Below are 27,608 nucleotides of genomic sequence, written 5' to 3'. Positions count from 1 at the left end.
GGCACTCAGTTCTGTCCATTCCGTGTGGAACGACCCGGGGCAATCTCCATGTTGTCCGGCAATTTTATCACTTCCGAAAAAAGCACATGGATCGGTATCTCATATTGAGTTGGTGTAGGACACTCCAATTCTACCTTTGGCTTTTCCAAAGGTTGTGGTTGAGATGCTCTTGGTCTCCATCAACCCACAGAAATTCACGGACACAAAAATTGAACGCGAGGGCTTTCGATGCATGTCCCAATTGAATTATGATCACATCTATGCTAGGAAAGTCTCTAACCTGTTTTAGCTTGTCAAGGCAGTGTAGGTTACTCTGCACATAAAAATTCCGAAGGTATAAGATAAATATAATCATCTGGACAACATAACATATGACTGCATCATGCGTTCCTCATGTAAATCAAACATAATGGGCTGCATCCTCGAGAACGTCACATGATTTTACTCGGTCATTCACTTCATCACATCTACATCCTGATAACTCGCTCTCCTATCCACGCAGTTCAAATGATAGCATGACAAAAAGGTTACTCTAGGCTTGGTGACAAAACTCGAGAAGTTCTCTCTCAGCAGTTCATCAAATCTTGAATGTAACAACATCCGTGTTCCGCATCACAAGATATAACGTATTGCATATACAAATAACATTATCATGCTTCTCAAACTGGACTAATGTACACTTCTTAGGTTTGTACTAATCAGCAGGGTCATAACAGCATGCAAAGACTCAAAATTTGAAATACAAAATTGTTTGTGTTGGCACCGCCTTTTCGAGAGGGAGAGGGAAGACGCAACCAACAGAATCCATTATCAACTCAAACAGCATGGACATTGCGCTGCACTGTCAGCACTCAATTCGAACAGCTCCACTCTCCGATGAAATGAACTTAGGCTTCCGTACAACTTGTTCCAAGCACTGGATGATGTCCCCAACCTGGAAATCAGCCCAATCTCGGATTACAAGCCCACATTCATTCCCTTTTCCCACCGTCTCAACATCCTGCTTCTCTCTCTTGAGGGACGCGCATGACCCTTCGAACATGACTTCTCCGCTCCTCAGAAGCCTCATTGTTGATGATCTCGTGACTTGCCCGTCGACAACGCGGCAACCGGCAATCTTCACATCATCTCCCTTGGATTTGCTCCTCCCTTTGAGCTCGAATATGTTCAAGACCTGAGCTTCCCCAGCTACCTGAGTCTCTGCAGTCCCCGGAGCCTTGTGAACTATCAAACTGCCCATATCCTCCAAAAGATGATAGATCACACGGTGTGTTTTTATCTGAAACCATATACAAAACCGGGGATTAAATAAACAGAACATGGCCATCTCAAGCTCCAAAACGAGGTATTTCAGGTTCTTTACAAAGTAAGTGCATATATCTATCTTTACAATGCATGAAAGTGAGGTTTTAAGTGAGCATAGAGTGATAATTGTCATGTCATTAGAACGCTTTTGCTCTCATGATATTAATCCCGTGCACCGAGCATTTGTTTCACTGACACCACATTAAAAGCCACTATTAACAAAAAGTCAGAAGATTGACAGAGAAGAAATAAGTTCTATACCTGAATACTGGCTCTAGTTGCTGCCTGAGTTACAGAACTAGGAGGATTCTTCACATTGAACCCAACTATACATGCACCACAGGCCTGTGCTAGGTCGATATCAGACTGAGAAACTGGTCCAACACCAACATGCACTACGTTGACAAAAACCTGAGCACATGAATAGAAGAGAATATATGTCAACAGGAATGACTTACAAAAGCTCTGATAGAAACAGGATGATGCAATGGCGCACAAGGCGTATGAAACTTGAATGTACTGCAAACAGCAGAATTTTCTTCATGCAAAGTAGCAGCAAAGGGGTGTCACATCAGAGCAAGGCATTTGTTCATGAAATTTGATGTTCAAACAGAAAAAAACATCGATAAGAAAAGAAGCATCTCATTCATGGAGGTGGAGGTATGTGACAACTAAGGAACCTTATCACTTACGCATTACCTGAGGGCTATTCAAACTTTTTAAAGCATCTGTAACAGCTTGGACTGTTCCTTGCACATCTGCTTTCACAATTATCGGCATTTCAACTCTCTCCACTTCTTGTTCTTCTGATGACTCTTCAGCTTCTGTCCTTCCCTCGCTTATTTTCCGAAGTCTGTCTTTCTCAGATTTTCTTTTTCTTCCCGTACTAAGCATTCTAGCACGTTCCTCAGAATCCACAACAACAATATCATCACCAGCCATTGGGAGACCCTTCAACCCTTCAATCTCAACAGGCATAGCCGGAGTTGCTCGATCAGTCATCTTACCCACCATGTCCCTGAGAGCCCTTATTCTCCCCCACTCAGAACCCACAACCACATATTGCCCACAAACCAAAGTCCCTGCCTTCACAATCGCTGTGGCCAACGGACCACGCCCCCTATCAAGCCTTGCCTCCACTACATAAGCTTGTGCAGGCCCATCAATCCGTGCTTTCAGATCCATAAGCTCAGCCTGGAGAAGCAACGCCTCCTCCAACCTATCCAATCCTGTTTTCTTTACAGCTGAAACTTCAACTACCTGAACGTCCCCACCCATTTCTTCCAAAAGTAACCCCTCCGATGCGAGCTGCAGTTTTACTCGTTCAGGGTCAGCAGCTGGTTTATCGCATTTACTAATAGCAACAACAACTGGTACATTGGCCGATGTTGCATGGGACATAGCTTCTCGAGTTTGGGGCATGACTCCATCATCTGCAGCTACCACTAGCACAACAATATCAGTGACTGCCGCACCTCTGGCCCGCATTGCACTGAATGCAGCATGACCAGGAGTGTCGAGGAATGTTATTGATGAACCCGAAGGCATGCTCACAACAAATGCTCCAAGATGCTGAGTTATCCCACCAGCTTCCTTTTCCACCAAAGATGTTTGACGCAGAGCATCCAAAAGAGAAGTTTTCCCATGGTCAACATGACCCATGACCGTGACAACGGGTGGCCGAGCTGAAAGCTTTGCACCTTCATCGGAGTGACGCCTTCTAACATTGACGCCGAGTTCCTAAGATGTATAGGTCCAAAGTAAGTCCCTGCAACTATATTCAGACAAAGATACATGCACTATGTTCAGTTCTATCAAGTGCTAATGGCAGTGAGCAGATAAGGATTTTCATACTGAAGGCATTTTCATGTACTTTGCTGGCCAACACAAACATTGTCCACCAAAGTAAATACACTGATTAAGCAAGTCTCTCACAAGGCAGAAGATGGTAATTTACCCTTTGAACAAGGTTTTTTCATATAATTAAATCAGCAGTCTCAGCACATATTGTGTTTCAGCTAACATCTGCATTCTCAGCTATTTATGAAGAATGAAAATGACACTTGCAACCTTTTTATTTCTCTTTTGTATTTCAAGCATGGAAAAGAATTACTAAGATAGCCAAGCAAACATACCATTGCAACAAGCTCCGCAATGTCGATGCTGAGAGGATCAAACTCTGATTCGACCTTCTCCCCAACATTCAGAAGGATATCTTGCAGTGAAGATAATGACTCACCAGTACGCTTGGCGAGTTCGACTATTGTCATGCCTTCGAAAATGTCAATTGTTTTATCCACAGACGACTTTGTCACTGTTTTCACTTTAGGTGGCACATATGGAGCCTCAACGGGTGGTTGGGCTCTATTCTCTCTTCTAACATACTTTTCTCTCTTGGGAGTCCTCAAACCAAATTGCCCATCACCTCTAGCCAAAAGTGTTGGACTTGAATGAAAGCACCTAAATAAAAGAACAAAATTCTCAACCGTTTCCAATTAAGAGGAAGTGTCCCAAGTCAAGAACTCATCACCTATCTATTACCCTCAAAAAGAAGAAGACAAGGCCCATGAGAGCTAGACTTAACTATGTAGTAAACACCGTTTCCAAAATATCTGATTAAAATATGCTAACACTAACATACGTAGGAGGGCTGAAAAACTTAGCACCAATCTCAAAATCACTCAAATACTAAGAAGAAACAAACAGATGATGAACTTCAGTTACCTTAATGAAGTCTGGTCAGACAGATGCTTCCTATAGCTAGCCTCCTGCCATAGTGACATGTTAGAGAAATCTGCAATATCACAATTAAGAACTGAATGATCAGGATTTGCACTTACCATTCATAACATTCAGAAGAGAAAAGTCAACAAGGAGGTGCAAGTGAAAAGATAGGAAATATTGAGCTATACTCTAATGTTTCCTTAATCAAAGGTCATATATGTCAATGTTTCATGGTGACATGAGAAAATGCATCTTCCATTTTTTCAATATAATTCCACTTGCCATCGCATAGGTGAGCTTAGACATGGTAAAATTGATAGTTTGATGAGCACACTTTACTCAAACATTTCTTGAAGTGGGCAATTCAAATAACTGGAAGTGTTAGACAATAATTAAAGAAGGAGGCATTATTTAGCCTGGAGATTGCACCAAAACAATTAAATCAGAAATGAGTTGTGACATGAAATCACTTGCTTAAAATATAAAATGCATTATGATTATAAAATGTGACTTCTCCACTGGACCTGAAAAGCATCTGAACAGAGCAGAAACCGATATCACAGCATCTTCAAGGCGAGAAACAGAAGCCGAACCCAATGCATGTCCTTGTGATATTTTATGACTAACTCGAAGACCCTGTAGAAAGAAGATTGAAATAAACAAATTTTTCCATCAACTGCAATGTTGTGATTGCAATTTAAATTGTTAATTAAAAAAGAATCGCTAACATGGCCATGAAATCAATCTGTTTCCCTGATTCTTTGCTTCCCCCACCCCAAACCCCGACAAACCTTTTGTAATTCCCTCCCCCCCACAACATACACACACACACCCCGGGGAACTATTGACCACTAGATCTTGATTCTCAACAAAAGTGAAACACGACAACATCAAGGCCCACCAACTAAAAGAATTAAAGTAAGTAAAAGGATAATCTTTTCAAAGATACTCAAATCAGGCGATCCAACTCCTTCACATATATTAGGCCAAAAAAACTGCTTAAAATCTAACTGTACAGTTCCAGCAATGTGAACCCTTTGACTTCTTCAAACTCCTACCAACATTGTCTATACTCGAGAGTTCATGAACATTCCAACAAACACCCCCCGCCACCCACTAAAATAACACCACCAACATAGACACACAGATCTTTGAGATTAAATCAACATGTACTTGAGATCCTTGACCACATCACTAACCAAAATATCATCATACAAAAGCTGTTGCCTGTTCTATCAGCCATGTGAGCCCGCAACACAATTATTCAACATCAACGCTGAAGTATAAGTACGGTTACACAACACAAAGACAAAAATGTGAAACATAACACCTAATAGAAGCATGAAAGAGTTCTATTTAGGACACTTTACCTTGTTTCCTAAGGCTCTCCAAGCCATTCATAAGAATGTCAAAGCCCTGCAATTTAAAGGTACAAGCTAAATCTTAAGGTCTTGATCAACAAATAACAAACAATTACCAAAACAGAGCCAATAGATGCTTTCAAGAATCAGAGGCTTATCCCTGAAGATCCTAACTTTGTGTGAAATCTCCCCTGTACTAAATCAACCAATAAAGTCAAAACGTTCTATTTAACAATGATTCCATCTCCCAGCTCAGATCCCATATGGTTTGCCATGATAAAACAGAAGTACCTAAATTAACTAAAGTCTCCAGAAAAAACCATCGTTTCAGAACCCAAAAAGTTCATATATTTTGGATTACACTCGTGTAAGAACTGCAAACATAGTTAAAAGGAACAAGATTTACAGAAGAAAAAAGAACAGATACCAAAAGAGAGGGATGCAGTTCTCATTCAGTAACGATGGAATGTGGCAGTAATCACGCTCAAAAGTTAATGAAAAGTCTCGATCATATAAGACATGCTGAAACACAGGAGACAAGTTTAAACAAATTTGGTTTCGGCATTTCATCGAACATGTTGTGCGCGGTTTCGTCATATAGTCTACGCGCAAGGTCTAAAGCAGCAATTCGTTTCAAACTATCACGACTAATGTCAAAAGCAACTTAACGTTAAATCGTCAGCTCAGTCTTAACGACAGCAGATTCCAAACCAACACCACTCAGAACCTCAACTTCGGTTCTCACTCGAAAAGGGACCGAGAACAAGTCGTGTAGTTCTTACCTCTGCAAAGCTGGACCTCTAACTCCGGTCAGCGAGAGCGTAAATGCTCTAAAAATTGTCACCAGCGAGGATCGGAAGCGTTGGCTAAGGATCGAACACGAGATAGTCTCTGCGAATCTCTCGGTCTCGAAACAGGGGAAGAACAGGGCTTTGGAGGCGCGGTTCCGGAAAACCGGGGGGCTGCGGCGGCGGCGGCGGCGATGGGTAACGACGTCGGAAAGGCAATGAGAGGTTGTCGCCTCCTCCGCCTTCTGCCGTCTTCGCGTGCTCCTCCCCAGCTCACGTTTCAGACGTGAAAAAACGAACCTAGGAAGACTTGAGGCTGGGCCCCGAAGTTCTAAAAGATTCACATGGGCTCCTGGGCTTGATCCGTTGTACCGCTGGCCTCATTTTTTTTCTTTCTTTCGTTTTTACTATCGATTTAGGGCGCGAATGACAACATTTCTCGTCCTCGGCTCTATTTCTGGCTGGAAATTAAAAAAAAAAATCTATTTCTCTTCTCCGAACGAATTTCTAAGAAAAAAGTAGCGTTTGATAACAATACAAATTTCTGTTCTCGGAATAGAAATTCATTTGATAAGTTATTCTTAAATTTCTGTTTCCGGCGGCTGGCCGGCAGGCGGCGGCGGATGGTGGTAGACTGGCGGCGGACGGCTGGCCGGCGGCGAACGGTGGCAGACGGCCGAAGAACGATGGCCAACAAAGGCGGTCGGGCGGCAAGCGATAGCGGACGGCAGGCAAACGACGGCGGACAACGGCAAACAGCCGACGAGCGACGGCGACGGGCGGGCGGCGAGCGGACGGGCGCAGGCGAGCGGCGAGTGGGCGATAAGTGTGAGCAATAAGAGAGAGTTGTTATTTCTATTTTTATTTCAGAAATAGGAAAGTAGAAAATTTTAACTTCTCATTTTTGTTCCAAATTTATTTCTGGACCAAAATTTGTCCCATAAATTAAAAAAAAATGAAATTATTTTATCAAACGGATTTCTGTTCCAAATCTGTTTCAGGGAATAAAAAAATAAAAAAATAGGGAAACAGAATATTTGTCATTCGCACACTTATCGACTAAAAATTCTGGCATCCACGGCATGGTCTGATCTCCGAGGCGTGTAGGAGGTTAGGGAATGAATGAAAGCCGCATAGTGACGGTGTACGGAAGGTTTGAGTTTGGAAAAAGTTCACTTTTAGTCCCTGTATAATCATGCTCTTTTCAATCAGGTCTCTGTAATTTCAATTTATCTAATCATGTCCTTCTACTTTCACGAATTTTCTGATCAGGTACATCCGCCGCCAAATTTTTTCGAATCTAGCCAGCGTAACCGTTTGATGATGCCACGGTATCATATGGATAAAACCTGCGGATATACATGTGGATGTGTACATAAAAAATTTAGCCAATATTAACAATGTTAGAGTATGACGTTGTTATCAAAATGGTCAAAGATTGAGAAGGAAACTCAAATATGAGAAGGTATATGTCCACAGTCTAAGGAATCGACCCTGGGATACATGGCATAGAGCTAACCGCTCAATAGAATACACCAAAGAGATACAGAGCTTTCGAGGGGCTTATTAAAGACTCGACCTGGAACAACCCTCTAAGTTAGGCACATTCCAAGACACGTTCTCTTTTATTTTCCAAGACAAGACCAACATTTCCTAAATCATAGAAATTGTAAAAGACTCATTCTTTGTAAAAACGATCCGTCCTTAGTAATTTAGCCATAACTTTCTCTAGAAGACAACGAAATAGCATAGAGCTTATTGCATTAGAACTTAGACAAATTGGGCTTCCCAATTTTATATTATGAGACTACTTTGGACTAGAAATCATCGTCAATACTCAGAAGAAAATGACCCTCCAAATTCGGCCCATAAAAATGAACTTCACCTCTAAGCAATTGTGCATTAGGCATTGGACAAAGAGTTAGCGTGCGCTTGGGAAAGGCTCCAAAGCACCTTGAGCCAAAATGTGGGTGTTTGAAAATGATTTAAAAAACTCTGTCCAACAAAAGTCAGTCTTGTGAAGGCCGAAAGCCCAAGGCAACCCAAGGCAAGTCTTAGGCTGCCTTGGGCTTTTAGCTTTCTCGGCATGCAAGACCCTTGGGTAAGTAAAAAATATTTCTTTCAAAACTCCCCTCAATCTATTTTTTGATTTTCCGATTTTGCCCTCATTTATCACTATTCATCATCTTCTCCGGTTGGCTCGGCCGCCATGGCTATGAGGGGACAGCAATGGGTTGGAGAGGGGCCGGTGTGGTCGCACGACCCAGCTACTGTCGCTTGGGGTCGCACGACTGCTGCGCGAGGCCACACGATCCAAGTGAAGGCCACCTGAGGTCGTGCAACCTAAATGGCCCTTGCTAGGAACTTGCGCGACCTCGGAGAGGTGCCGTGTGATTCAATCAAGGACCGCCTGAGGTCGCGCTACCCAGACGACCCTCGAGGGTCGCGCGACCTCCATGAGGGGTTGCGAGGGCTGCGCAACCTCGACGAGGGGCTGCCTGGGGTCGCGCAACCCAGACGGCCCTCACTAAGGTCGAGCGACCTCCTTAAGGGGTCGTGAGGGTTGTGCGACCCCATGTAGCCCTCGCCTAGGTTTCGCAACCGTCGTTGAGGGTCGCTCAATCCCAAGCCGCCCTTGTCAATGGTCTTCGAGGGCTATCTGAGGTCGTTCGACCTCAGATGACGACCGCCGACACTAGATCTAGGTTGACGTTGACCCTCGCCTAGGTTTCGTGACCCTCGTCGGTCACCGGGAGCTGCTTGAGGTCGTTCGATCTTAGACGACAGCCGTCGGTGCTATATCTAAGTTGCCAGCGTCCCTCGCCTAGGTTTCGCGATCCACATCGGGGGTCGCTCGACCCCAGGCAGCCCTATTCGATGGTCGTCGGGGGTTACCTGAGGTCGTTTAACCTCAGATGATAGCCGCCAACGTCAGATCTGGGTGGTCGACAGTAGCCTGTCGGCGAAGGGTTTAAACTTTTTTTTATTAAAAAATAAGAAAAGTCCTTTGTAAGAATGATTTTTTCAAGTACTATTTTACCAAAGTTGCTTTGCAATGAACTTTTAAGTTATAATTTAACAAACGCAATTTACATTTTAGAAAACTTAATTATCTTAAAGTTCCTTTAAGGTGTTTGCGGACGCAGCCTAAGGGTGCGAATGGTAACCATTCTGCTCTAGAAATCAAATTCTTGCCAGAAATTGATTTCTAGAGGAGAAATCTGTTTGGTAAAACATGATTAATTCTGCTTCAGAAATTGATTTCTGGAACAAAAATCTGTTTTGATTGGATGATTTTTTTTGCACCTAAAAAAATTTAAATTTTACTCAAAGTGGGTGGCCACATGTATTATAAGCCATTCTATGAAGTTTCGAAATTTTTGATTTTTTTAATTTTTTTTTGGGCACATAAAAAAATTTAAATTTCACTCAAAGTGAGTGGCCACAGGTATTCTAAGCTATTTTGTGAAGTTTTGAATTTTTTTATTTTTTATTTTTTTGGGCACCTCAAAAAATTTAAATTTTACTCAAAGTGGGTGTCTACAGATATTTTAAGCCATTTTGTGAAGTTTTGAAAATTTTTATTTTTTATTATTTTTCTTTTTTTTGGGCATCTCAAAAAATTTAAATTTCACTCAAAGTAGGTGGCCACAGGTATTTTAAGCCATTTTGTGAAGTTTTGAAAATTTTGATTTTTTTTGGGCACCTCAAAAAATTTAAATTTCACTCAAAGTGGGTGGCCACATGTGTTTTAAGCTATTTTGTGAAATTTTTGATTTTTTTGATTTTTTTTAAAAAATTCACCAAATTTCATATTTTCCCGAAATCTGACTTTTTTTTATTTTCTGGAAAATTTTTATGAATTTTTCTAGAATTTTTCAATTTTTATGCATTTTCTGAAAAAAAAAATTGTGAGAAAATAGGGAGAATGCATTCCAGAATCAAGAAGTTACAAAAAGTAGCTTCTCTTTTTTTTGCCAAAAACTCATTCCGGAATAAAAAATGTATTCTGGAATCAATAATGCATTATGAAATCAAGTATTTTTAACAAACGCATTTTTATTCCAGAATGCAAAAATCGCTCCAGAATGCATTCCGGAAATTTTTTAACAAACACCATTCTGCTTCGGAATGCATTCCGAAACAGAATTTTTATTCCGGAATGCATTCCATGCTCATCCTAAGTTAAAGGAGTTTTCTAAATGCGAGACGCCTTGGGCTCTTTTTTCCCTTGTGGGCCCTCACGATGGACCTCGGACACGTGTCTTCAATCGAGCGCCCACCTGATCGCGACCGCCGCCGATCCCCAAACCCCACCTGATTCCATCACATGCCCTGCCGTACTTCGATGCGCACGATGCAAGTGTTCGGCTGTGGGCCCGCCGATGCGCACGATGTGCAGATACCCTGCAATGACCGTTTTGCCCCGCCCGTGGAGCGATGGGAGAAATCCTCGCCCGCTGACGGGGCCCCGCGCGCACCAATGTCGTTGACCCCCCCCCCCCCCTCCCGGCCGAACCAAACCGACGTTGTTCGGCGTCAACTTTGCGGGGCCAAAAAATAAATGAAGCAAAATCGAGGGACGTATGTGCAAAGATCTTTGGAGCGATATTTTCTAAGGTCCAAATCGACAGGTACGCTTCGATGGAAAAAGAAGCAGGTGATGATCCTAACGGTGCGCGATGTCTTAACAATGTGGGCTTTCTTACACAAGCAAAAGTGCCCCCACTCGGGTCGTTGGGGTTTGTACTCCACCTTCCGAAAAAAGACATTTTATCGAGAGTTAATATTACGAAAAATTCTAAACTAGTACATATGTAATAATTTTATCTCGAATTAATTTTTTAATCATGAAAAACCTTAAACTGGTACACCTGTGACAAATTTACCCCGAACTATTTTTTTGACCACCAAAAACTCTACACTGGTACACCTATGATAAATTTATCCCGAACTAATTTTTTGATCACAAAAATCCAAAACTGGTATACCTGTGATAATTTTACCAAAAACTAATTTTTTTTACCACTAAAAACCTCAAATTGGTACATCTGTGACAATTTTACCATCCGTTAGTGTCCGTTAAATTGGATTAATATCACGAAAAACTACAAATTGATAAACTTGTGACAAACAGAGGGGTAAAACCTCAAACTGGTACATCCGTTAACTACCACGTGTCATCAAACTTAGCAATTTGACTGTAAAATTTAACGAAAATTAACGGAGGGTAAATTTGTCAGAGGTATACAAGTTTGGGGTTTTTTGTAGTCAAAAAATTAGTTTGGGGTAAAATTATCACAAGTATATCAATGTAGCGTTTTTGATGGTCAAAAAAATAGTTCGGGATAAATTTATCACAGTGTACCAGTTTGGGATTTTTTGTGGTCAAAAAAATAGTTTGGAGTAAATTTGTCACAGTTGTACAAGTTTTAGATTTTTCGTTGTATTAACCGTGTTATCAATCCAGCCGGCACGGGTTTTATTGCGAGGATCTCGCTGTCTCGACGACGTTCGTTCACGAGGGCTTCCTCTTTTTATGCCGAGCGTATCTTCTTTGTATTAAGAACGATGAACCAACAAATAAAGAAAGTCAATCATTTCCGATACGCTCGTCTTCCTCGTGCTATGCGTGGAAAATATAAGCATTCCCGTTTGGTTAACCGGTGTCTCGACGACACTCGTTGATGAGGGCTTCGCTCGTTTTATGTTGAGAATGCCGGGCCAAATAACGGAATTGTCAAATTTTTTTTTATTAAGGTAAGAGTCCTTGGTCTTTCCAATCGATGGTTGGACTTGAGATGCATCACTACATCAATCAATCCATTTATGTGAATGACTAGGCTTTTATGCAATGATCCCGTACCTTATTAGCCTGTATGCTAGCACTCTACACGACAAGGCACTCCTCTTATATATTATAACTACTATATTTTTGGCCAAACTACTACTCACGCAATTGGTTTTTCCACTCCCGTCGTGTCTCGATCGAACGCTCATCATATTAAAAAAACAAACAAAAGTTAGCAACCAATGATTTGCCCGATAATTAGTAATTTTTATAGCTATTGAAAGTAAGGGTGTGCAAAAGAATTGAGAACCGCCCGAAACCGGGCCAGTGGTTCCTAAGAAAATCAGTCCGGTTTTTGCCGATGGGTACCGGTTCCGGATGTGGAATTGCCCACTTGGACCGGACTGGTAATATAATGTAATATATTTATTTAATTTTTAATTAAAAAAAGAAAAATCCTAAATCCCTAAACGCGACTTGCTCAATACTCTCACTGTCTCGGACTCTCACAGCTCGTTGAAGCTTGAAATGATTCAACTCATTTGTTGAAGTTCGCTAGCTGCTTTTGCCCATTCATAACAGTTTAGTGCTGTATGGCTTCTTCACATGAAAAAGGAGTGGAAAGTTAGGACACTACTAAATGTAGCTATAACCTATTGAGATGTCTCTAAGTAGCTGGTGAAGGTTTCCGGTCCTTGGCTCTGGCTTGTTAGAAAGTTCCTAACTTTAAAAGCAATGTCTTAACTTGAACAGTAGGTGAAGTTGTATTTTTGTGTAATTTTTTGTTGCAAATTACTATGTTGACATGTGAAACTTGGTGGGACCGGTTCTATGGACTCACCTAGGAACCAGACCACCGGTCTGGTCCAATTCCCGAGTAGGTCCATGAAACCAACGAGCGGTTTTTAGTTTCAATTTTTCGAAATCGGTCCTTAGTGGGCGATTCCCATTTCTAGGGTAGGAACCGCCTACCTGGACCATACTCACCCCTAATCCGAGGGCATTCGTGATTAACATGTCTCGCTGTTTTTCCACAAGCAAATGCATTTTCTTACTCATTGCACGCCAAAACGCGCAATACACCATGCACGATGTTAAGAAATGATGGGTATTTACCACGAGTCCACGATATATTCATTTTTTTTTGGTTGCCAAACGAGGTAAAAAGAGATATTCACATAAATGGTCTCTGAATTATGGTCTAATGTGTAATGTGATCCTCAAATATTTAATTTGTTCAATGTAGTTCCTAGACTTTTGTACATATTCAACTTAGTCCCCGAACTACATATGAACGTTCAACGTTATTCTTAAATTAATTCGACTTCATAGTTTAGAGACTAAGTCGAATACGAGCCCAAACTCCTTGAAAGCTCAGGGACCGCATTGCACGTTGCGTTGACAAATCAAAAATTCATGAGCCATATTACACGTTAGGCCAAAGTCCAGGGTGTCGTTTTCCCGAGGTGGAGAAAGGGGCAAAAGAGAAAAAGTGAAAATGAAGAAAACCGAATTGTGGAGCCTGATGGGCGGAGGGGCCGAGCGTGGCGGAGCGGCGCGCAGTCCGCGAGTAAAAAAAGGCCCTAAAAACATCTCTCACATCTCTTCCCCCCTTCTTCCAAGCAAAACGCCGAGTCCCAACTGTCCTCAAGCTTTCCCTCTTTCTGTCAATTTGCCAACGAAACTCTCTCTCGTCCTCGTGTTTTCCCTCTCCCTCTCGTCATATATAACTATACCCCACGCACACGCGGCACTATCTCTGTCGCTCTCTCTCTCCGTGCAAGCTTCCGCCTTGCTTTGTTCCTCCCTCAGGAGCTCCGCTGCTTCCTCAAATGGCGACGATCAACCTCACCTCCAGAATGTCCCTCCTCAGCCCCGCCGCCGCCTCCCGGGCCTCCGATCGCCTCTCCTCCGGCAGGAACCTCTGCGACCTCCTCCTCCTCGAGCCGAGGGGCCGGGGCGGGAGGCGGAGCCGCCTCGCCGCCGCCGCCGCAGCCGCCGCCGCAGCCGCCGCCGCTCCCGAAAGCCGGAACCGCCGCCCCCTCGCCGTGCACAACGGGCCTCTGACCGTCGTGAGTCCATCTTACCTTCTCTGTTCCCGCGTGATCGGCGTAGCTAGGTTTGGTTTCTGCTTTGATTGGCTGGTTGTTGAGGCGCTAGCGGGGAGTGCTTGGAAGTGGAAATGGGGAGAGTGAGTCGGCGAGCGTTGTGATTTTTTTTTTCCTTTTTATTGTTTGTTGAGCGCGCGGGTCGGTTTCTCTTGCGATCGGTCGGTCGATTCGTTCCCCTGCAGGAGTGCTCTGCTTGAATAAGAGGTAAAGGTGGCGATGGCGACCTGTTGATTAAGTCTTTCGTTGAGAGGAAATGGACCGTACAACGAGTGATGGATGGGCGTTCGCTTCGCTGTTTATGACTTAAAAGAGTACGGATTCGCTCCTACGTATCTGAAATGGAGATGAGCTATCGATACGTGCTTACTCGGAGGAAATGGAGAAAATAAGCAGTGATCAGTTATGCTTTCCAATTTTTATGAACTTGGAAGCACGGGTCGCGCCTTTATGGCCCCGTGGAGTCCTCAATTATTCTGGAGTGTTGTGTTTAAGCACCGTATAATAAGTATACTGTTTTGCTGCAAGGGCTGCAAAGCTTATGAAGACATTAGAGAGCTTGAGCTTGGGCTGTTATTAAATATTTAAGTCTGTCGAGTGGAGCATTTAGAGTTGATTAAATGTTTGGAATAATGAGGGACGATAGGTGGCAAAGGATCCTTGGATTTAATGAACCTCTCTGGCATACTTTTACTCGACTTTGTTGTTGAAGAAAGAAATCCATTGCATGAATTTTGTTCCCCTTTTCCAAAATAAGGTGGAGAAGAGACGAGACAATGAGAATCGGACTTTGTAGCGCATGAAAAAGAGTGGATTTTATTAACTGAGCCAACATCGATCCCGAGTGAAAGATCTTACTCACGAATAATTAATTGCAACTGAAAGCATTAATGGACTAAACTGTCATTATCTATTCTTTTTGTTTACATGATTTAAGCCTGCTTTTTTATTAAATTCATAGACTATACTTAGCTTTCATATTTTTTTCTGTTTCTTATAAATAGATTCTTGGTTTGTTTCTCCGAAATAGGCGCATGACAAGCTTTCCTCAGGAAAAATTCTTCTGCCTCAATTAACGTTAATGATTGTATTTCATTATTCAAAGTTGATAATTCCCATTTTAATGTGTCATTTTGTGGTCCTCTGTGTCATAGTCTCCCTTCCATAAAATTTCCCTAGTAGTATGTTACGGGGCATGATGTTGTTGGAGTCTTTGTAGATTTAAAGGTTTATCAGTTGACAACTTGCTCTTTCTTCATTCCTTTAAAGTTCTCTTCATTTGCTTGGATACTTTGGAAAATGAAATCTCTTGGCTTCAAGAGCCAAAAGGGTAGCTGGTAACCTGGCAAAGTTCAAAATCATACTTTCTATTTCCTACAGGACAGAGGCACATGGAGAAGTAATTTAGGACCGATCATCTTGTGAATATTCACTTTCCTCTGGTTATTAATAAAAGGATCACTCATAAACATTTATTGCTCAAGAGATGACTGTGCAACCGACTGAGGAACTAATTTACTAAAGTTGGAATTGCTTGTGCACTTTTAGTAGCTCTTATTAGAACTTCTGAAGACACGAACTTTGTTGCTGGGTCAGAAGCTTTTTGCCTAATGAAACTTCAATGTCTAGTTTGTAGGGGACTGTAGTTTTATAGTCTTGGAAGGGAGATGCTGGATGATTGACAATATATCTGTAACTCATTGTACCTTCTTATCCTGCACTGTCCAAATGTTCATCTTCTTAAATGGCAGGTAATTTGAGTATTTTTTGTCAGGATACGTCAAACTCTCCTTTTGAGGTTCAATCTGATGAATATGAAGTAAGCAAGGCTAGAGTAAGTTTGAATGGATTGAGAAAGACAAAGATAGTCTGTACCATTGGTCCATCCACCAGCAGTCGTGAAATGATATGGAAACTTGCTGAAAGTGGAATGAATGTGGCCCGTCTTAATATGTCGCATGGTAATCATGCCTCACATCAGAAAACTATAGACCTGGTCAAAGAATACAATGCTCAATTTCAAGACAAGGTCGTCGCCATTATGTTGGACACCAAGGTATGAACATTTTCTCAAAAGTAGTTCGTTTCTTCTCCAATTAGAGACACAGTAATAGTGTGAGTTAGTACTATTACTTTTATTGCATTGAGTTTGTTCTACTGCCATTAAACTAGATTTTGATTCTCCAATTTATTGTTTTAAATTTCCCTTTCATTTACTTTGGGGTTACAATTGGCATTATATACCCATCATCTTAATGATTGCAGGGTCCTGAAGTGAGAAGTGGCGATGTGCCTCAGCCAATAATGCTTAAAGAAGGACAAGAATTTAATTTTACTATCAAACGAGGAGTCAGCACAGAGGATACTGTTAGTGTTAATTATGATGGCTTCATTAATGACGTTGAAGTAGGTGACACACTGTTGGTAGACGGTATGTATGGCATCATCTCAATTCTCTCAAGAGTGCTTTGATCAAGTTCACTTACTTTTTGATTGTAATGTTGGAATCATATGCTATAAATGTGGAAAAATTGTGATTGATGCTTCAACAGGTAGGATTTACTCAATCTTTTTATTTAGAATAGATTTTGGGTTCATGGATGGAATTTTAGTTCTGCATGATTTTACTTTTTCCGCTTTTTGGTATTGAGTTTTTTTATCCTTTTTCTGGATCTTTTTGCAAAGCAATTGGGTTTTTAGATTGGCTAGGTGATCTTATCTATCCATGTCTCTACCCTGGTTCACAGATAAAATTGTTCATCATTGTGAAAAAAAACAATATTGGTAAAGTGTTCCTTCCATAGAGCTGATTTAATGTTAGAAGATGAGAATAGTTCTACCGGATTCCTTTCAGTTACTTTCCAAGTGGACATCAAATTTCTCATTTAAATTTGCGCGGACAGCTTCTCCTGAAGAGGTTTTTATTTTGTTACTGTTGTATTCCTCCCTTCAGTACAACAAAAACAAAGAAACCTAAGGAAACGTGTGTTGGGACATCAGGATTGCAGTTTTAGATATTTCTTCTTAGTTTTGGGTCTTTTGAATCACAGAGACAGGCCTATTATAACAAGCTAATTCTGTATCACATGGACATGAGGTTAAAACAAATTCCAACCTTCGATCACGTTCTTATAAGGTACTCATCATTTGTTGTTGTCTTGCCAGGTGGAATGATGTCATTGGCTGTGAAGTCAAAGACAAGGGATTTAGTAAAATGTGTCGTAGTCGATGGTGGCGAATTAAAGTCAAGGCGTCATTTGAATGTGCGCGGCAAGAGTGCTACTCTTCCTTCAATAACAGGTCATATGTCATGATCATTTTGCTCCCTCGCTTTTGTTCATATCAGAACAGAAGAAACTAATATTGGTTGCCAATTATATATTGTGACTGAAATACTGAAAGTGGCATCTGCTTGATCTTGCAGATAAAGACTGGGAAGATATTAAGTTTGGGGTGGACAACCAAGTTGATTTTTATGCTGTCTCATTTGTTAAGGATGCTAAGGTCGTCCATGAGCTGAAAGAGTATCTCAAAAGTAATTTTTGTTATCCTTCTCTTATCAGTTGATTGTTCTACAGCTCTATTGCTCCTTACATTACCTGTCTGTTTCCCTTACATGGTTAATGGCCATTATCCTTCTGCAGGTTGCAATGCTGACATTCATGTGATTGTCAAAATCGAAAGTGCCGATTCTATCCCAAATCTCCATTCGATTATTTCCGCTTCTGATGGGGTTAGTTCTTATCTGTTGGATCTTTCTTTATGCTTTTACCATCAACGTTTATAAGATGTAAAGACTAATATTGAAGTGTTTGGTAACATTATTGATTAGACTGCAATGCTTGGCTTTAATCTTTCGAAGTTTCTCAGTGCTTGTTGCTTTTCAGGCAATGGTCGCTCGTGGAGACCTTGGAGCTGAACTTCCAATCGAAGAAGTTCCTCTATTGCAGGTAAGTTGTTTAGAAGTGTCATTGGTTGATTATGTAAATTATCGGGCAGTCTTCTGTCTCCACGTTGACAGTTTTCATAAACCTTGAAAAATCTCAGAAATCCTGATGTCAATCAAGGGATTCGGGAGAATGATAGCAATTGTTTCTATTTCACTGTATTTACTCAAATTTTGCAACTAATAAATGGGAAGGAAGTAGGTATATTTTTCATATAATTGAGTTTACCTTGTCTAGCTGTATTTTCGAAAAGTGTATTGATTTATATGTATTGTGTTAGCTTGAAAAGAAATAGTTTAAGTATATGCAGCAGGAAATCTATCTTGCTCATTAGAAGCAAATAAAAGACACACTGTTGGATGTGGGAACCTCACTTCCGTGAAATGTTTGAGAAGATACATTTGCCAATTGGTTTTCTGGTGCTTTGAGAGAAATTTGTAGATGTGACAATTCTGATACATGTCTTAGGTGAAATATTTATGAAAGGGTAGTCCTTTCCTATGGTGCTGCTACATCTGTGATCTTTCTGGTTTAACACTATTGTGACGTCTTTATTTCTTTCATATGGTCCTGTGAGTAGGTTCTGAAACAATACAACAATTATCTTTTGAACAGGAAGACATCATCAGAAAGTGTCACAGTATGCAGAAACCAGTAATTGTTGCTACAAACATGCTAGAAAGCATGATTGATCATCCTACACCAACAAGGGCAGAGGTTTCTGATATTGCAATTGCAGTACGTGAGGGTGCTGATGCAGTAATGCTTTCTGGAGAAACTGCCCATGGAAAGTAAGTTGAGGTGACCCTGTTTTGGTTTATGGAAATTTATGTTGTCTTTCCCCTTTGCTTTTACTCATGCTCAAGCCTCTCTTAACAGTCCTTTTTCTAATAGTAGTTTGATGATCTCACATTGTTAGTCCATCTCTGCAAATCATTCATCGAATGAATTCTATGATCATATTTGCACCCAATGAATAGTTTTTCCATGATTCATCTATTGCATCTAGAATACCAAAGCTGAATGCAGCAACAGATAACATTTCTTCAATTGTCTATCGAATTAGGAGATTGACTTTGTAAAATTTGAGAATTCCAGCAGACAGTTGTACAATCATATCAAGCGAAGATAGTTCCTCTTTAAATATCTTATTGTGAAATCAATCCGTTACTTTCTTGGATATATGCCCATTAGGTCTCTACTAAGAGTGATGCTACAACTGGTTTAGTGTCCTTTTGGCTTATTGTAAGGCACTTGCACATTTCCTAATGTGTATGCAACGGTGTTTTTCCAAAGGATTTAATTTATGTACCATTTCTCAATTTCTATAAATATGGTTAATTCTTCAGTGCTGATTGTTTCGAAATGATTATGCATATGAAAAGGTACCCATTGAAAGCTGTTAAGGTGATGCACACTGTAGCTTTGAGAACCGAATCAAGTCTTAAGACATCCACCGCACCTCCAGTTCAGTTTGGTGCCTTTAAGGTATTTTCTTATACGCTTGATGTTGCGGCACACGCCGATGCACTCTTACATGGCTCTGGCTTTGTTTACTATCCTTTTAAGATTCATATCCAAGCATCATGGTTAACAGATTTTTGCTTCAATTACATACAAAATAATGTTTCTGGGCATTTCACAGAGTCACATGGGCGACATGTTTGCTTTCCATGCCACTACTATGGCCAATACGCTTAATACGCCAATCATTGTATTTACAAGAACTGGATCCATGTCTATTCTTCTGAGCCACTATCAGCCTTCATCAACCATCTTTGCCTTCACAAATGAGTAAGTCTAAGCAGCATACTCTTTTGTGGCATTTCGTTTTTCCTTATCTTTGATGCGTGCTAACATTAAGAAGCTGTGATTATGCTTGAAGAAAGGTATGGATATTTTTTCAATTTTTTATGAGCCAAGTAAAGTAAGGATTTAGTGCCAAATTGCTCCATAGATCGGATTGAGAAACTGTGTTTTTTACTGAACTTTTCTGAATGTTTGTTCTTCTATGTGGTCGGGAAATAATTGAAATAGCTCTTCCATAAAAAAACAGGTTGAGATCTTGTGCTGCCTCCGTGTTTAGATTTTCTTTTGTCGGGTTGGCCCATTTAGGGTATACATTTGTCTTAAAACTTATTTTATTGCCAGTGACAAGTGAAGAATGACTGAATTTACACGAACCTTCAGCACATAAATGGTTTCCCGTCTAATTTATTGCTGTTCTGAATATTCACAGGCTTTTACAATACCTTTCATATATTAACTGAGGATGATTCAAGTTTGAAATATCTAACTCATGTCATATCTCGATGTTGGCAGAGAGAGGATCAAGCAGAGGTTAGCACTTTATCGTGGTGTCAGGCCCATATATATGCAGCTCTCTGATGATGCAGAAGAGACCTTCTCTCGAGCACTCAAGTTATTAGTGGTCAGTAAACTTTCAGCGACTTCTATTTTTCCTTTTTTTTTTCCTTTGTGTCATACTAGGGTCACCATCAAAAGAGTTTGACGCCAAGAACTATCTTCACCGATTGCAAAATGTTATTGTTTTAGAACAACGGCCTGCTGAAGGAAGGGGAACACGTTACTCTTGTTCAAAGTGGTGCACAACCAATATGGCGCCGAGAATCTACTCACCACATCCAAGTTCGTAAGGTCCAAGGATGATTTTGCGCTTTAAAGAAGCTCACATGTAGAATATTTTGATCGCTGGGTTAGTTACAGGTATATCTGCGCTGTCTTGAATTAACCACGGATGACTTGCAATAAATTTTAGCAGGAATGAACTACCAATAATTTTATGAAATTGAGAATCAGATCTCTCTGTTCCTCTTCACTAAACGAGTTTTGGAATTTTTTAGCATCACGAGTGGTAAGAAACATCTGTATACCTTGCTACCTTTATGAACAGTGATGATATTTGATTATTCATCTTGAATTTCCGAGCATTCTCTTAGAGATTCAGATGGTTCTATATTGATTACATAAGGTCAGCTTCCCCTAGTCAAGCTGATCACCTTAGTTCATAATTGACTGCTCTCGGCGCTGCCAATTCTTTTTTGCTCATTTTTACCTCATCGGCCTTGGCCAATCAACTTCAAGGATGTTGCAATTCACTTCTCAAGAGCACCAAGAGATTTCAAGAAATCGACGAATGCAAAGATGTGTGTAACCATATAAACTCAGTAAAATGGAAGATGACATAGCAAAACGGTGTTTATTTCCTCCGGGAAATTGAGTATTAATGCTATCAACTATAGACGTTTAAGGCGCTTATTGTTTTGGTTTTGGTTAATGTCTAAGGATAGGACTTGACAGTTTGAGAAGACAGGTTCGATTAGGAGTACTTGCTAAATAGTTTATCGATTGCCTGCTGGGACTTGATATTATCCTCAATGGCAGAGGCGTCGAAACACTGTTTCTGAAAGTGACGAGTTTCTGTAGATTGCTTTGACGGGGCAAAAAAAAGGCCAGGTTGCTTCGAAATGGCCATAAATGGTCAGAAACCCTCACACTTCTGTGGGACTTAACGAGAAGAAGGAAAATTAGCTGTTCCTTTTGCTTATTCTGCAGTTGGTCCCACATAATCAGTTTAGCTCCAAGCCAATCTGAAGCTTTTTAGGTTTGTCTCTTCTTTTGGTTTTGCCTATTGAGCGTCGCAACTTGCAATATTATTTTGGCATTGTCAATGAACATGGACTTAGTACTGAAATCGTACATGTAGAGGAGAGGCAAGTTTCATTCATTTGGGAGAGACCAGCTTTAATGCAATCATACATTCACAAACCAAAGATACTATGGGTCTCTCCTGGGACAGGTTCATCTTTCGCTAGCAGTACGCAGCCAACACAAGCAGGGTAGAGGCGGGGGAAGATCTGAGTGACCTTAGATAAAAGCAAACCCGCCGCTCCCGAACACACTTACAATCTTAGATAGGAACACAAATCGGTTGAGTTCAGCCATTAAAGTAATAGAAAGGGGTGTTAGTCGAGCTGGAAAAAAAAGGGCTTTCTCTTTCTCTAGCACCACCTTTTTAGGAAGCAATTCTGCCCACATGTTTGCACCTATTCACTATCTTCCCTTCTTATTTATGCAAAGTCGGGATAGTACCGGTCGTCCGGGTGCTGTGGTGCCGGGTATATTAGACTTCATAGTTGTCTTGCTCGTCGTCTTCTCCGCATTTTCCTTCCAGGTTGATGCGCTTGTACCACTTTGCACAAGCTATGTACACCATCAAATCTACTACTGTTAGGGCAGCTAGGAGGAAGTAAAATCTGTCCAGATGACCCTTGTTTAGATTCCCTGGGATCCATCCGGGCATGTGGTCCTCGGTCGAGATCTTCATGACCATACTCACAAGCAAGCTGCTAACATAGTTCCCTAGCGAGATCGATGTCATGCAAAGGGCACTCCCGAAGCTCTTCAACCCATCTGGTGCTTGTGCGTTGAAGAATTCCAGTTGGCCTACGTACATGAAAACTTCGGAAGCTCCAATCAGTGCATACTGCGGGACCTGCCATAATATGCTCAAGGTGCTCGAGCCCTCGCAACGTGTGCAGTCTTTGCGAGCATACTTCAGCCTGTAGCACTCCACGATTCCTGCAGCGACCATGGCCAGAAACCCGATAACCAGTCCGATGCCCATTCGCTGCAACTCTGTGAGCCCTCGCGAGTGTGTCTTCCTTATTCTCCCCACTAGTGGGTCAATAACCCTTCGGTAGAGGAAAATGAAAACCGCGACACTTACAATGTCAAAGCTGGACATGCTAGCCGGAGGGATTCTGAAGTGTGAAACAGTCGTTTTCATGGCTGCTCCTTGCTCCACGAACAGCGAGGCCATCTGCGTGAAGACTACGGAATAGATGATGGTGCAAAGCCAGATCGGTAGGAGTCTCAGTACGCACTTGACTTCTTCCACTTGAGTTATCGGGCAGAGGCGCCACTTGTTGTAACGACCCTGCTTCTGGTCCTCGAGATCTCTTGATGTAATATAAGCCGCTCTATCCAAAAACCTGCATCATGGAGGTTAGGATTGTTCCGCAACGCTCTTTTTCTTACAGTTAATTTGAATGGTTGGCAGCTATGAGAAGGTGCAGGAGTGCTTTGGTGTCCATTGTGCAAATTCTGTGAACTAATAGTATCAGAGATACATGGACTTACTTGAATCCATGAGTGTGGAGGATCTTTCTGCTGCTACTGTCAGAGCAGTCCATGCCATCTGCCTCATACAAGTCATCTTCGCCGGGCGTCATCTCGACCCTCCATTTCTTCGACGCAGCTACTATCACTTGGGAGAACCGGGAAATTGGGTTTCCGCTTGGCTTGAAGTGCCTATACTTTGCGGTTCCACCCAGAAATAGGACCAGCGCCGCTAAGGCAGAGCCTGCTGATACCCAAAATCCTAGAGCCCACATTCCTTCATCCTCGAAGTACCCCAAAATGGTATTGGAGAAGAGGGAGCCGAGGTTCAGTGCCAGGTAGAAGTAGCTAAAGAAGGACACCTTCGAATGTCCTTCTCTAGGATCCTCTTCGTCGAATTGGTCGGCGCCGAACGTAGCTATGTTAGGTTGATACCCTCCATTCCCTAGGGCAACAAGGTAGATGGAGAGGTAGAACAATGTGATCTCCATGCTCGAATGCGATCCACACGGTATCTGCTGATTCCCGCAACCTCTAGGTCGGATCAGAAACAGAAAGGACGACAGCGATAGTGACACCAAACCCTGCCAATGACATGTAAAAAAAGCTTAGAATCACCGGCCAAACTCGCTTTTCACAAGAACTCGGTTCCCATCCACCGACCAAGGGAAAGCTAGCTCCAACGTCGAGTTACTTACGATGACGAAGATGACTTGAAAGACAGCACAGGTTTTGTATCTTCCCCAGTAGGAGTCACTCAAGAATGCTCCAACAAGCGAGAAGATGTAGACGGTGCCAGTCCATTTGCTCACACTGTTGGCAGCATCAGCATTGCTTTGTCCCAGCACCCTTGTCAGGAATAGCACCAGATTCACTCCCACTCCAAAGAATGCTAAGGTTGCTAGTCCTTGGTTCACTGTTCGATTAAGACAATGCGTCAGCCAAAACCAGAAAACAAAAGCAAAGAGGAATTCTACTTTCCCGAAACAAATATTCACGTCTTAGGGTAATGTCCCATAGATCTTCAGATCTTCAATATAAACAGTAGCATAACATATAGTAGTAAGCAACCAACGTGCAAGAAGATGGGGGGTGAAAGAGAGTGCGATTTTTTCCGTTTCGGAACCGATTCGAATTGAATTCACGTCGAACCGGTCATGTCATCTTCTCTAAGTAACTCGTTCTTTTCACGTGCAATGTCCTTTGATTGATCAAACATCTAAAGATAGGCCATGAAACGCATTCGACATCACCACCTACCTTATTAGACACGCACATCACTTTCCAAAACATGTGCACTCACGTTATATACTTATTTAGCAAACTTGACAAGTAAATCCCAGATATGGACAGTTCTTCATCCCTCCACGTATGATGGTGAACCATGATGAAAGAAAAGGGTAAATAAATAAGATAATACCTAAGTGGTATTAATGGTAGCTCTCTTTTCTAATTTTTTTTCTAAAAACTACCATGATGATCATGAACAAAGTTAAAAAGCAAGTGCTGGCCAGTTAGGAAAAGAGGACCTTACTAAAAACAAAATTTCCGAGTTTAATAATTCTCGAAGATAATTTTGGTAGGTTGGCGCAGACAGCCCACGAGTGCAACCTTGGTTTATGCTCACCATTTTCTGTTCAATTTTCTTTGATTTGTGTCTAGCTTTTATTAGCGAAAAAATCTATTCAACTTGGGCACCCTGACTTTTTGGTGCCCATTTCTTTTGATTTACAGCTAATTCCAAATATATAAAGCAAAATCAAGTAAGATGAAAAAGGACAAATAAAAGAGAAAAAAGCAAAGAGAAGCCAGCTAGACATATTCGCGCCAAAAAGTGTTTATACTTTCTTCTCTTGTAGTCCACACATTACACAAGCATGCAATAAGTCTTTTTTTTAATTTTATTTTAGAACCCTAGGAGACAACAAAATAACCCCATTTCTTCAAGTTTGAATGAGACAAAATTGATAACCAAACGGACTGACTTTGCTAATTTAGTGTCTTGACCAACCAAGTCGGCAAAAATGTTACTAGTCGATACATACCTTTTCGAGAATTATCAAACAAATATCCGGTTATCAAAAATTTGTCTAATATCAAAAGCTAGATTGGCGCAGAATTTAAGACTAGATGCTCTTGCTAGAAAGTAGAAACAGCTACTCTTACATCAACTTCTGATGCAAAGTCAGAGAGAAAAGCTATGAATTAAACCATGCATATGGAATGCTACCCCAAATGTAGTTGTTATTTATTAGGTATAGTCTTTCTATATTGAGCCGCTTGACATTATAAACATAACTTATCAAAACTTGCTAAAGAAATGATGCGAGAAACGCATTTCAACGAGTCGATCTTCTTTAACTATGCCCATATACATCTTATTTTGACTAAGTTATGCGATCTTTCTTATTCTAGGGTGACGGTACTTTTGCACCAACATGAAATCCTGTGAAGAAACGAGAAGAAATAGTCGGATCCTAATTGACAACACCACACTCGATTCGTCTTTTTAGCTAGTTTGGCATTCTAAATTTTGGACAATCCACACGTGGCAGGAACCCAAGTCATGCAACAGTAGGAGTGCACTTATTACGTGTCCGACTCTTCCTCCTCCCCAGATGCATGATTTGCCATCTCTCCTCTGCTGTCCTTCTCAGCAAGACCTCTGAACACACCAGGACCCTCTCTTCTCTCTCTCTCTACGGTTTTTTGGGCAGGCTAAAGTCAATATATATACACATGGGACGACGGCTCGTAAAAACACCTGTGGGTCGTCTCTGTGAAAAGCCTACACGTTGCTCCAACAGATACATACGGTGACAGCCCTAGCTGTGACTGTCTAAAAAGTGATAGCTTATCTCGAGTAAGACCAAAAGCATGACGCTAGCAACATACATGACACAGCATTATTTACTACTGTGGATAACATCAACATTTGACTCGATTAGCCTCAATTAATGCAATCGGTACTCGCACGTATGTCCGTCGCAATAGTTTTGAATGAAAGACAGCCGTGATTCGAATGAAGGACGACGTTTATGAACACCCACTTAAATTTTCGTTGTTGCGAGAAAATCTAAGATGAAAGAAAGAAATCTAGGAAAACATGTTCGACATGTGTGTTTTTTCATCAACTTACGCAGAATGATGGTTCCGGCGAACCACTGTCCGCTTTTCCCTTTGATTGCTGGACGGCCATCCCAATCCACAGTCCCATCAAGGGTGTATTCCTCTTTCTCCTCCCTGTAGTTGCCCTGCAAATTTTTCACAGATTTTTCCTCAAAACGAAGATACTTTTATTGGTTGAATTCTTGCACGTACAGTAAGAACATTATCAGTAAAAAAAACAAAAAATAATGGTAAAAAAACAAAGCTCTCGTGTTAAATGGAGTGAACTTGCATGCATGACAAGAATGGGCGAAAAGATCATCAAAAGATGCAAAACTTGGATTTGGCCCAATAAAACAAAAACAAAACTTGGATTTATGGTGCTTTTCATTCCCTTTTTTTCTCTGCAATTGCTCTTTGTTGGCTACTATTGGGGAGAGAAGAAACACAAACGATATAAGCGAATGACTAACCTCCTTACACACTTCTAAGCAGGCCATTGCTGATGGAAGTGGGTCACTCGGAGAATATGAAACTTTGTGTGTGACTTTTGGAGTAGCAGTAGCAGTTTCTGATAATGTTTTTCAGAAGTGGAAGGTGGGCAACTCTTATTCAGGAGAGAGGATCACAGAACTCAAGGTTGGAAGCTCTTGAGGACGAAGAAAGAGGAGGGAACTAGGGAGGGTATAAATAGGGGCGAAGGCCAGAGTTGGACGGTGAGGATTTCATCAATAGAGGGTGGGGACACTCACGCGGCAAGATCTTCCATGACAAGATTTCACCTTTTGTTTGCACAGAGGAAGTGACGTTTCGATTAGTTGGTATCCATGTTTTCTGCAATTTTGCAATTTTTCATTCATCTTTTAAGGAGTGGTCGAGTCCTCCTCCGAATGATATCAAGAAATGAAAAGTTACTGGTGTTTCTTTATTTTGACAATGTCATGTCCACAAGCTCTCTAGAAGCAAGCGTTGCACGAGGAGCATACATTCCCTGTTTTATTCCATTCGCGTTCTCTTTTATTTTCATGTTATCTCTCGGTTTCTTAAACCGCATTCTAATTCATTCAAACGTATGGTCATTATTCACCCGTGATAGTATGGTTCTCGTCTCGCCGTTCCTTAGGAATAACACGACTCACCGTCCTTCCTTTCTTATTATCGAATAGAGTTCAGGAATCTCTTTAGAGATGGCAGCGGGAATATTACCAAAAAAGTCATAAATTAATTGTAATTATGCTAATTTAGTCATAAGCCTTTTTATTGGCCAATTGAGTTTTAAACCTTTTGCATTTGTGCAAATTCAGTCCATCCAGCCAATTTTGGCCGGCCAATGC

The 27,608-nt window shown here is 41.3% G+C and overlaps 3 protein-coding genes across 6 annotated transcripts; 1 reads left to right on the top strand and 2 right to left on the bottom strand.

Annotated features, from left to right (window-relative positions):
* Positions 1-542: 542 nt before the first annotated feature.
* On the bottom strand, positions 543-6,456 carry LOC115689260 (uncharacterized). Of its 2 annotated transcripts, XM_030615262.2 has the most exons (8): positions 6,173-6,456; positions 5,400-5,445; positions 4,554-4,665; positions 4,030-4,099; positions 3,441-3,765; positions 2,005-3,045; positions 1,567-1,716; positions 543-1,279 (listed from the first exon to the last, which is right to left on the bottom strand). In XM_030615262.2, the coding sequence occupies exons 2-8, from the start codon at positions 5,424-5,426 to the stop codon at positions 845-847; spliced, it is 2,160 nt and encodes a 719-aa protein (XP_030471122.1). In that variant the 5' UTR covers positions 5,427-5,445; positions 6,173-6,456; the 3' UTR covers positions 543-844. The 2 variants fall into 2 exon arrangements, with proteins under 2 accessions (XP_030471122.1, XP_056174456.1); XM_056318481.1 differs by lacking the exons at positions 5,400-5,445; positions 6,173-6,456 and having other exon boundaries at positions 4,030-4,073.
* Positions 6,457-13,608: 7,152 nt separating this feature from the next.
* LOC115689256 (pyruvate kinase isozyme G, chloroplastic) lies at positions 13,609-23,110 on the top strand. 3 transcript variants are annotated; one of them, XR_008818047.1, is made up of 13 exons: positions 13,609-14,041; positions 15,852-16,133; positions 16,343-16,508; positions 17,243-17,377; positions 17,502-17,612; positions 17,722-17,810; positions 17,965-18,027; positions 18,640-18,815; positions 19,410-19,512; positions 19,670-19,818; positions 20,347-20,455; positions 20,581-20,751; positions 21,472-23,110. XR_008818047.1 is itself a non-coding variant. In XM_056318338.1 (12 exons), exons 1-12 carry the CDS (start codon positions 13,802-13,804, stop codon positions 20,692-20,694), a joined length of 1,737 nt encoding a protein of 578 aa, XP_056174313.1. In that variant the 5' UTR covers positions 13,609-13,801; the 3' UTR covers positions 20,695-20,965. The 3 variants fall into 3 exon arrangements, 1 of the variants encoding a protein (XP_056174313.1); XR_008818046.1 differs by having other exon boundaries at positions 21,430-23,110; XM_056318338.1 differs by lacking the exon at positions 21,472-23,110 and having other exon boundaries at positions 20,581-20,965.
* Positions 21,749-26,942, bottom strand: LOC115689279 (protein NRT1/ PTR FAMILY 7.3). Its single transcript, XM_030615282.2, has 5 exons — positions 26,748-26,942; positions 26,306-26,420; positions 23,865-24,082; positions 23,188-23,750; positions 21,749-23,039 (listed from the first exon to the last, which is right to left on the bottom strand). The coding sequence occupies exons 1-5, from the start codon at positions 26,772-26,774 to the stop codon at positions 22,169-22,171; spliced, it is 1,794 nt and encodes a 597-aa protein (XP_030471142.1). The 5' UTR covers positions 26,775-26,942; the 3' UTR covers positions 21,749-22,168.
* Positions 26,943-27,608: the final 666 nt, after the last annotated feature.

The sequence above is a fragment of the Syzygium oleosum genome, unplaced genomic scaffold (genome assembly GCF_021117445.2).
Source record: "Syzygium oleosum isolate NSW1041296 unplaced genomic scaffold, Sole_v2.1 Sole_v2.15, whole genome shotgun sequence".
Lineage (NCBI taxonomy): Eukaryota > Viridiplantae > Streptophyta > Magnoliopsida > Myrtales > Myrtaceae > Syzygium > Syzygium oleosum.
This window is presented reverse-complemented; position numbering and strand designations above follow the sequence as displayed.

What these genes read in the sequence shown, in the direction of transcription:
- LOC115689260 (XM_030615262.2), bottom strand. Translation starts at nt 5,426, where the DNA reads ATGGCTTGGAGAGCCTTAGGAAACAAG. An exon ending in TCTGACCAGACTTCATTAAG is followed by an intron (nt 3,766 to 4,029) that starts GTAACTGAAGTT and finishes TCTTTTATTTAG; the next exon opens with GTGCTTTCATTCAAGTCCAA. An exon ending in AAAGTTTGAATAGCCCTCAG is followed by an intron (nt 1,717 to 2,004) that starts GTAATGCGTAAG and finishes TCATGTGCTCAG; the next exon opens with GTTTTTGTCAACGTAGTGCA.
- LOC115689256 (XM_056318338.1), top strand. Translation starts at nt 13,802, where the DNA reads ATGGCGACGATCAACCTCACCTCCAGAATGTCCCTCCTCAGCCCCGCC. An exon ending in TTATTTCCGCTTCTGATGGG is followed by an intron (nt 17,811 to 17,964) that starts GTTAGTTCTTAT and finishes GTTGCTTTTCAG; the next exon opens with GCAATGGTCGCTCGTGGAGA. An exon ending in ATCTTTGCCTTCACAAATGA is followed by an intron (nt 19,819 to 20,346) that starts GTAAGTCTAAGC and finishes CGATGTTGGCAG; the next exon opens with AGAGAGGATCAAGCAGAGGT.
- LOC115689279 (XM_030615282.2), bottom strand. Translation starts at nt 26,774, where the DNA reads ATGGCCTGCTTAGAAGTGTGTAAGGAG. An exon ending in TTCAAGTCATCTTCGTCATC is followed by an intron (nt 23,751 to 23,864) that starts GTAAGTAACTCG and finishes TGTCATTGGCAG; the next exon opens with GGTTTGGTGTCACTATCGCT. An exon ending in CTCCACACTCATGGATTCAA is followed by an intron (nt 23,040 to 23,187) that starts GTAAGTCCATGT and finishes TCCATGATGCAG; the next exon opens with GTTTTTGGATAGAGCGGCTT.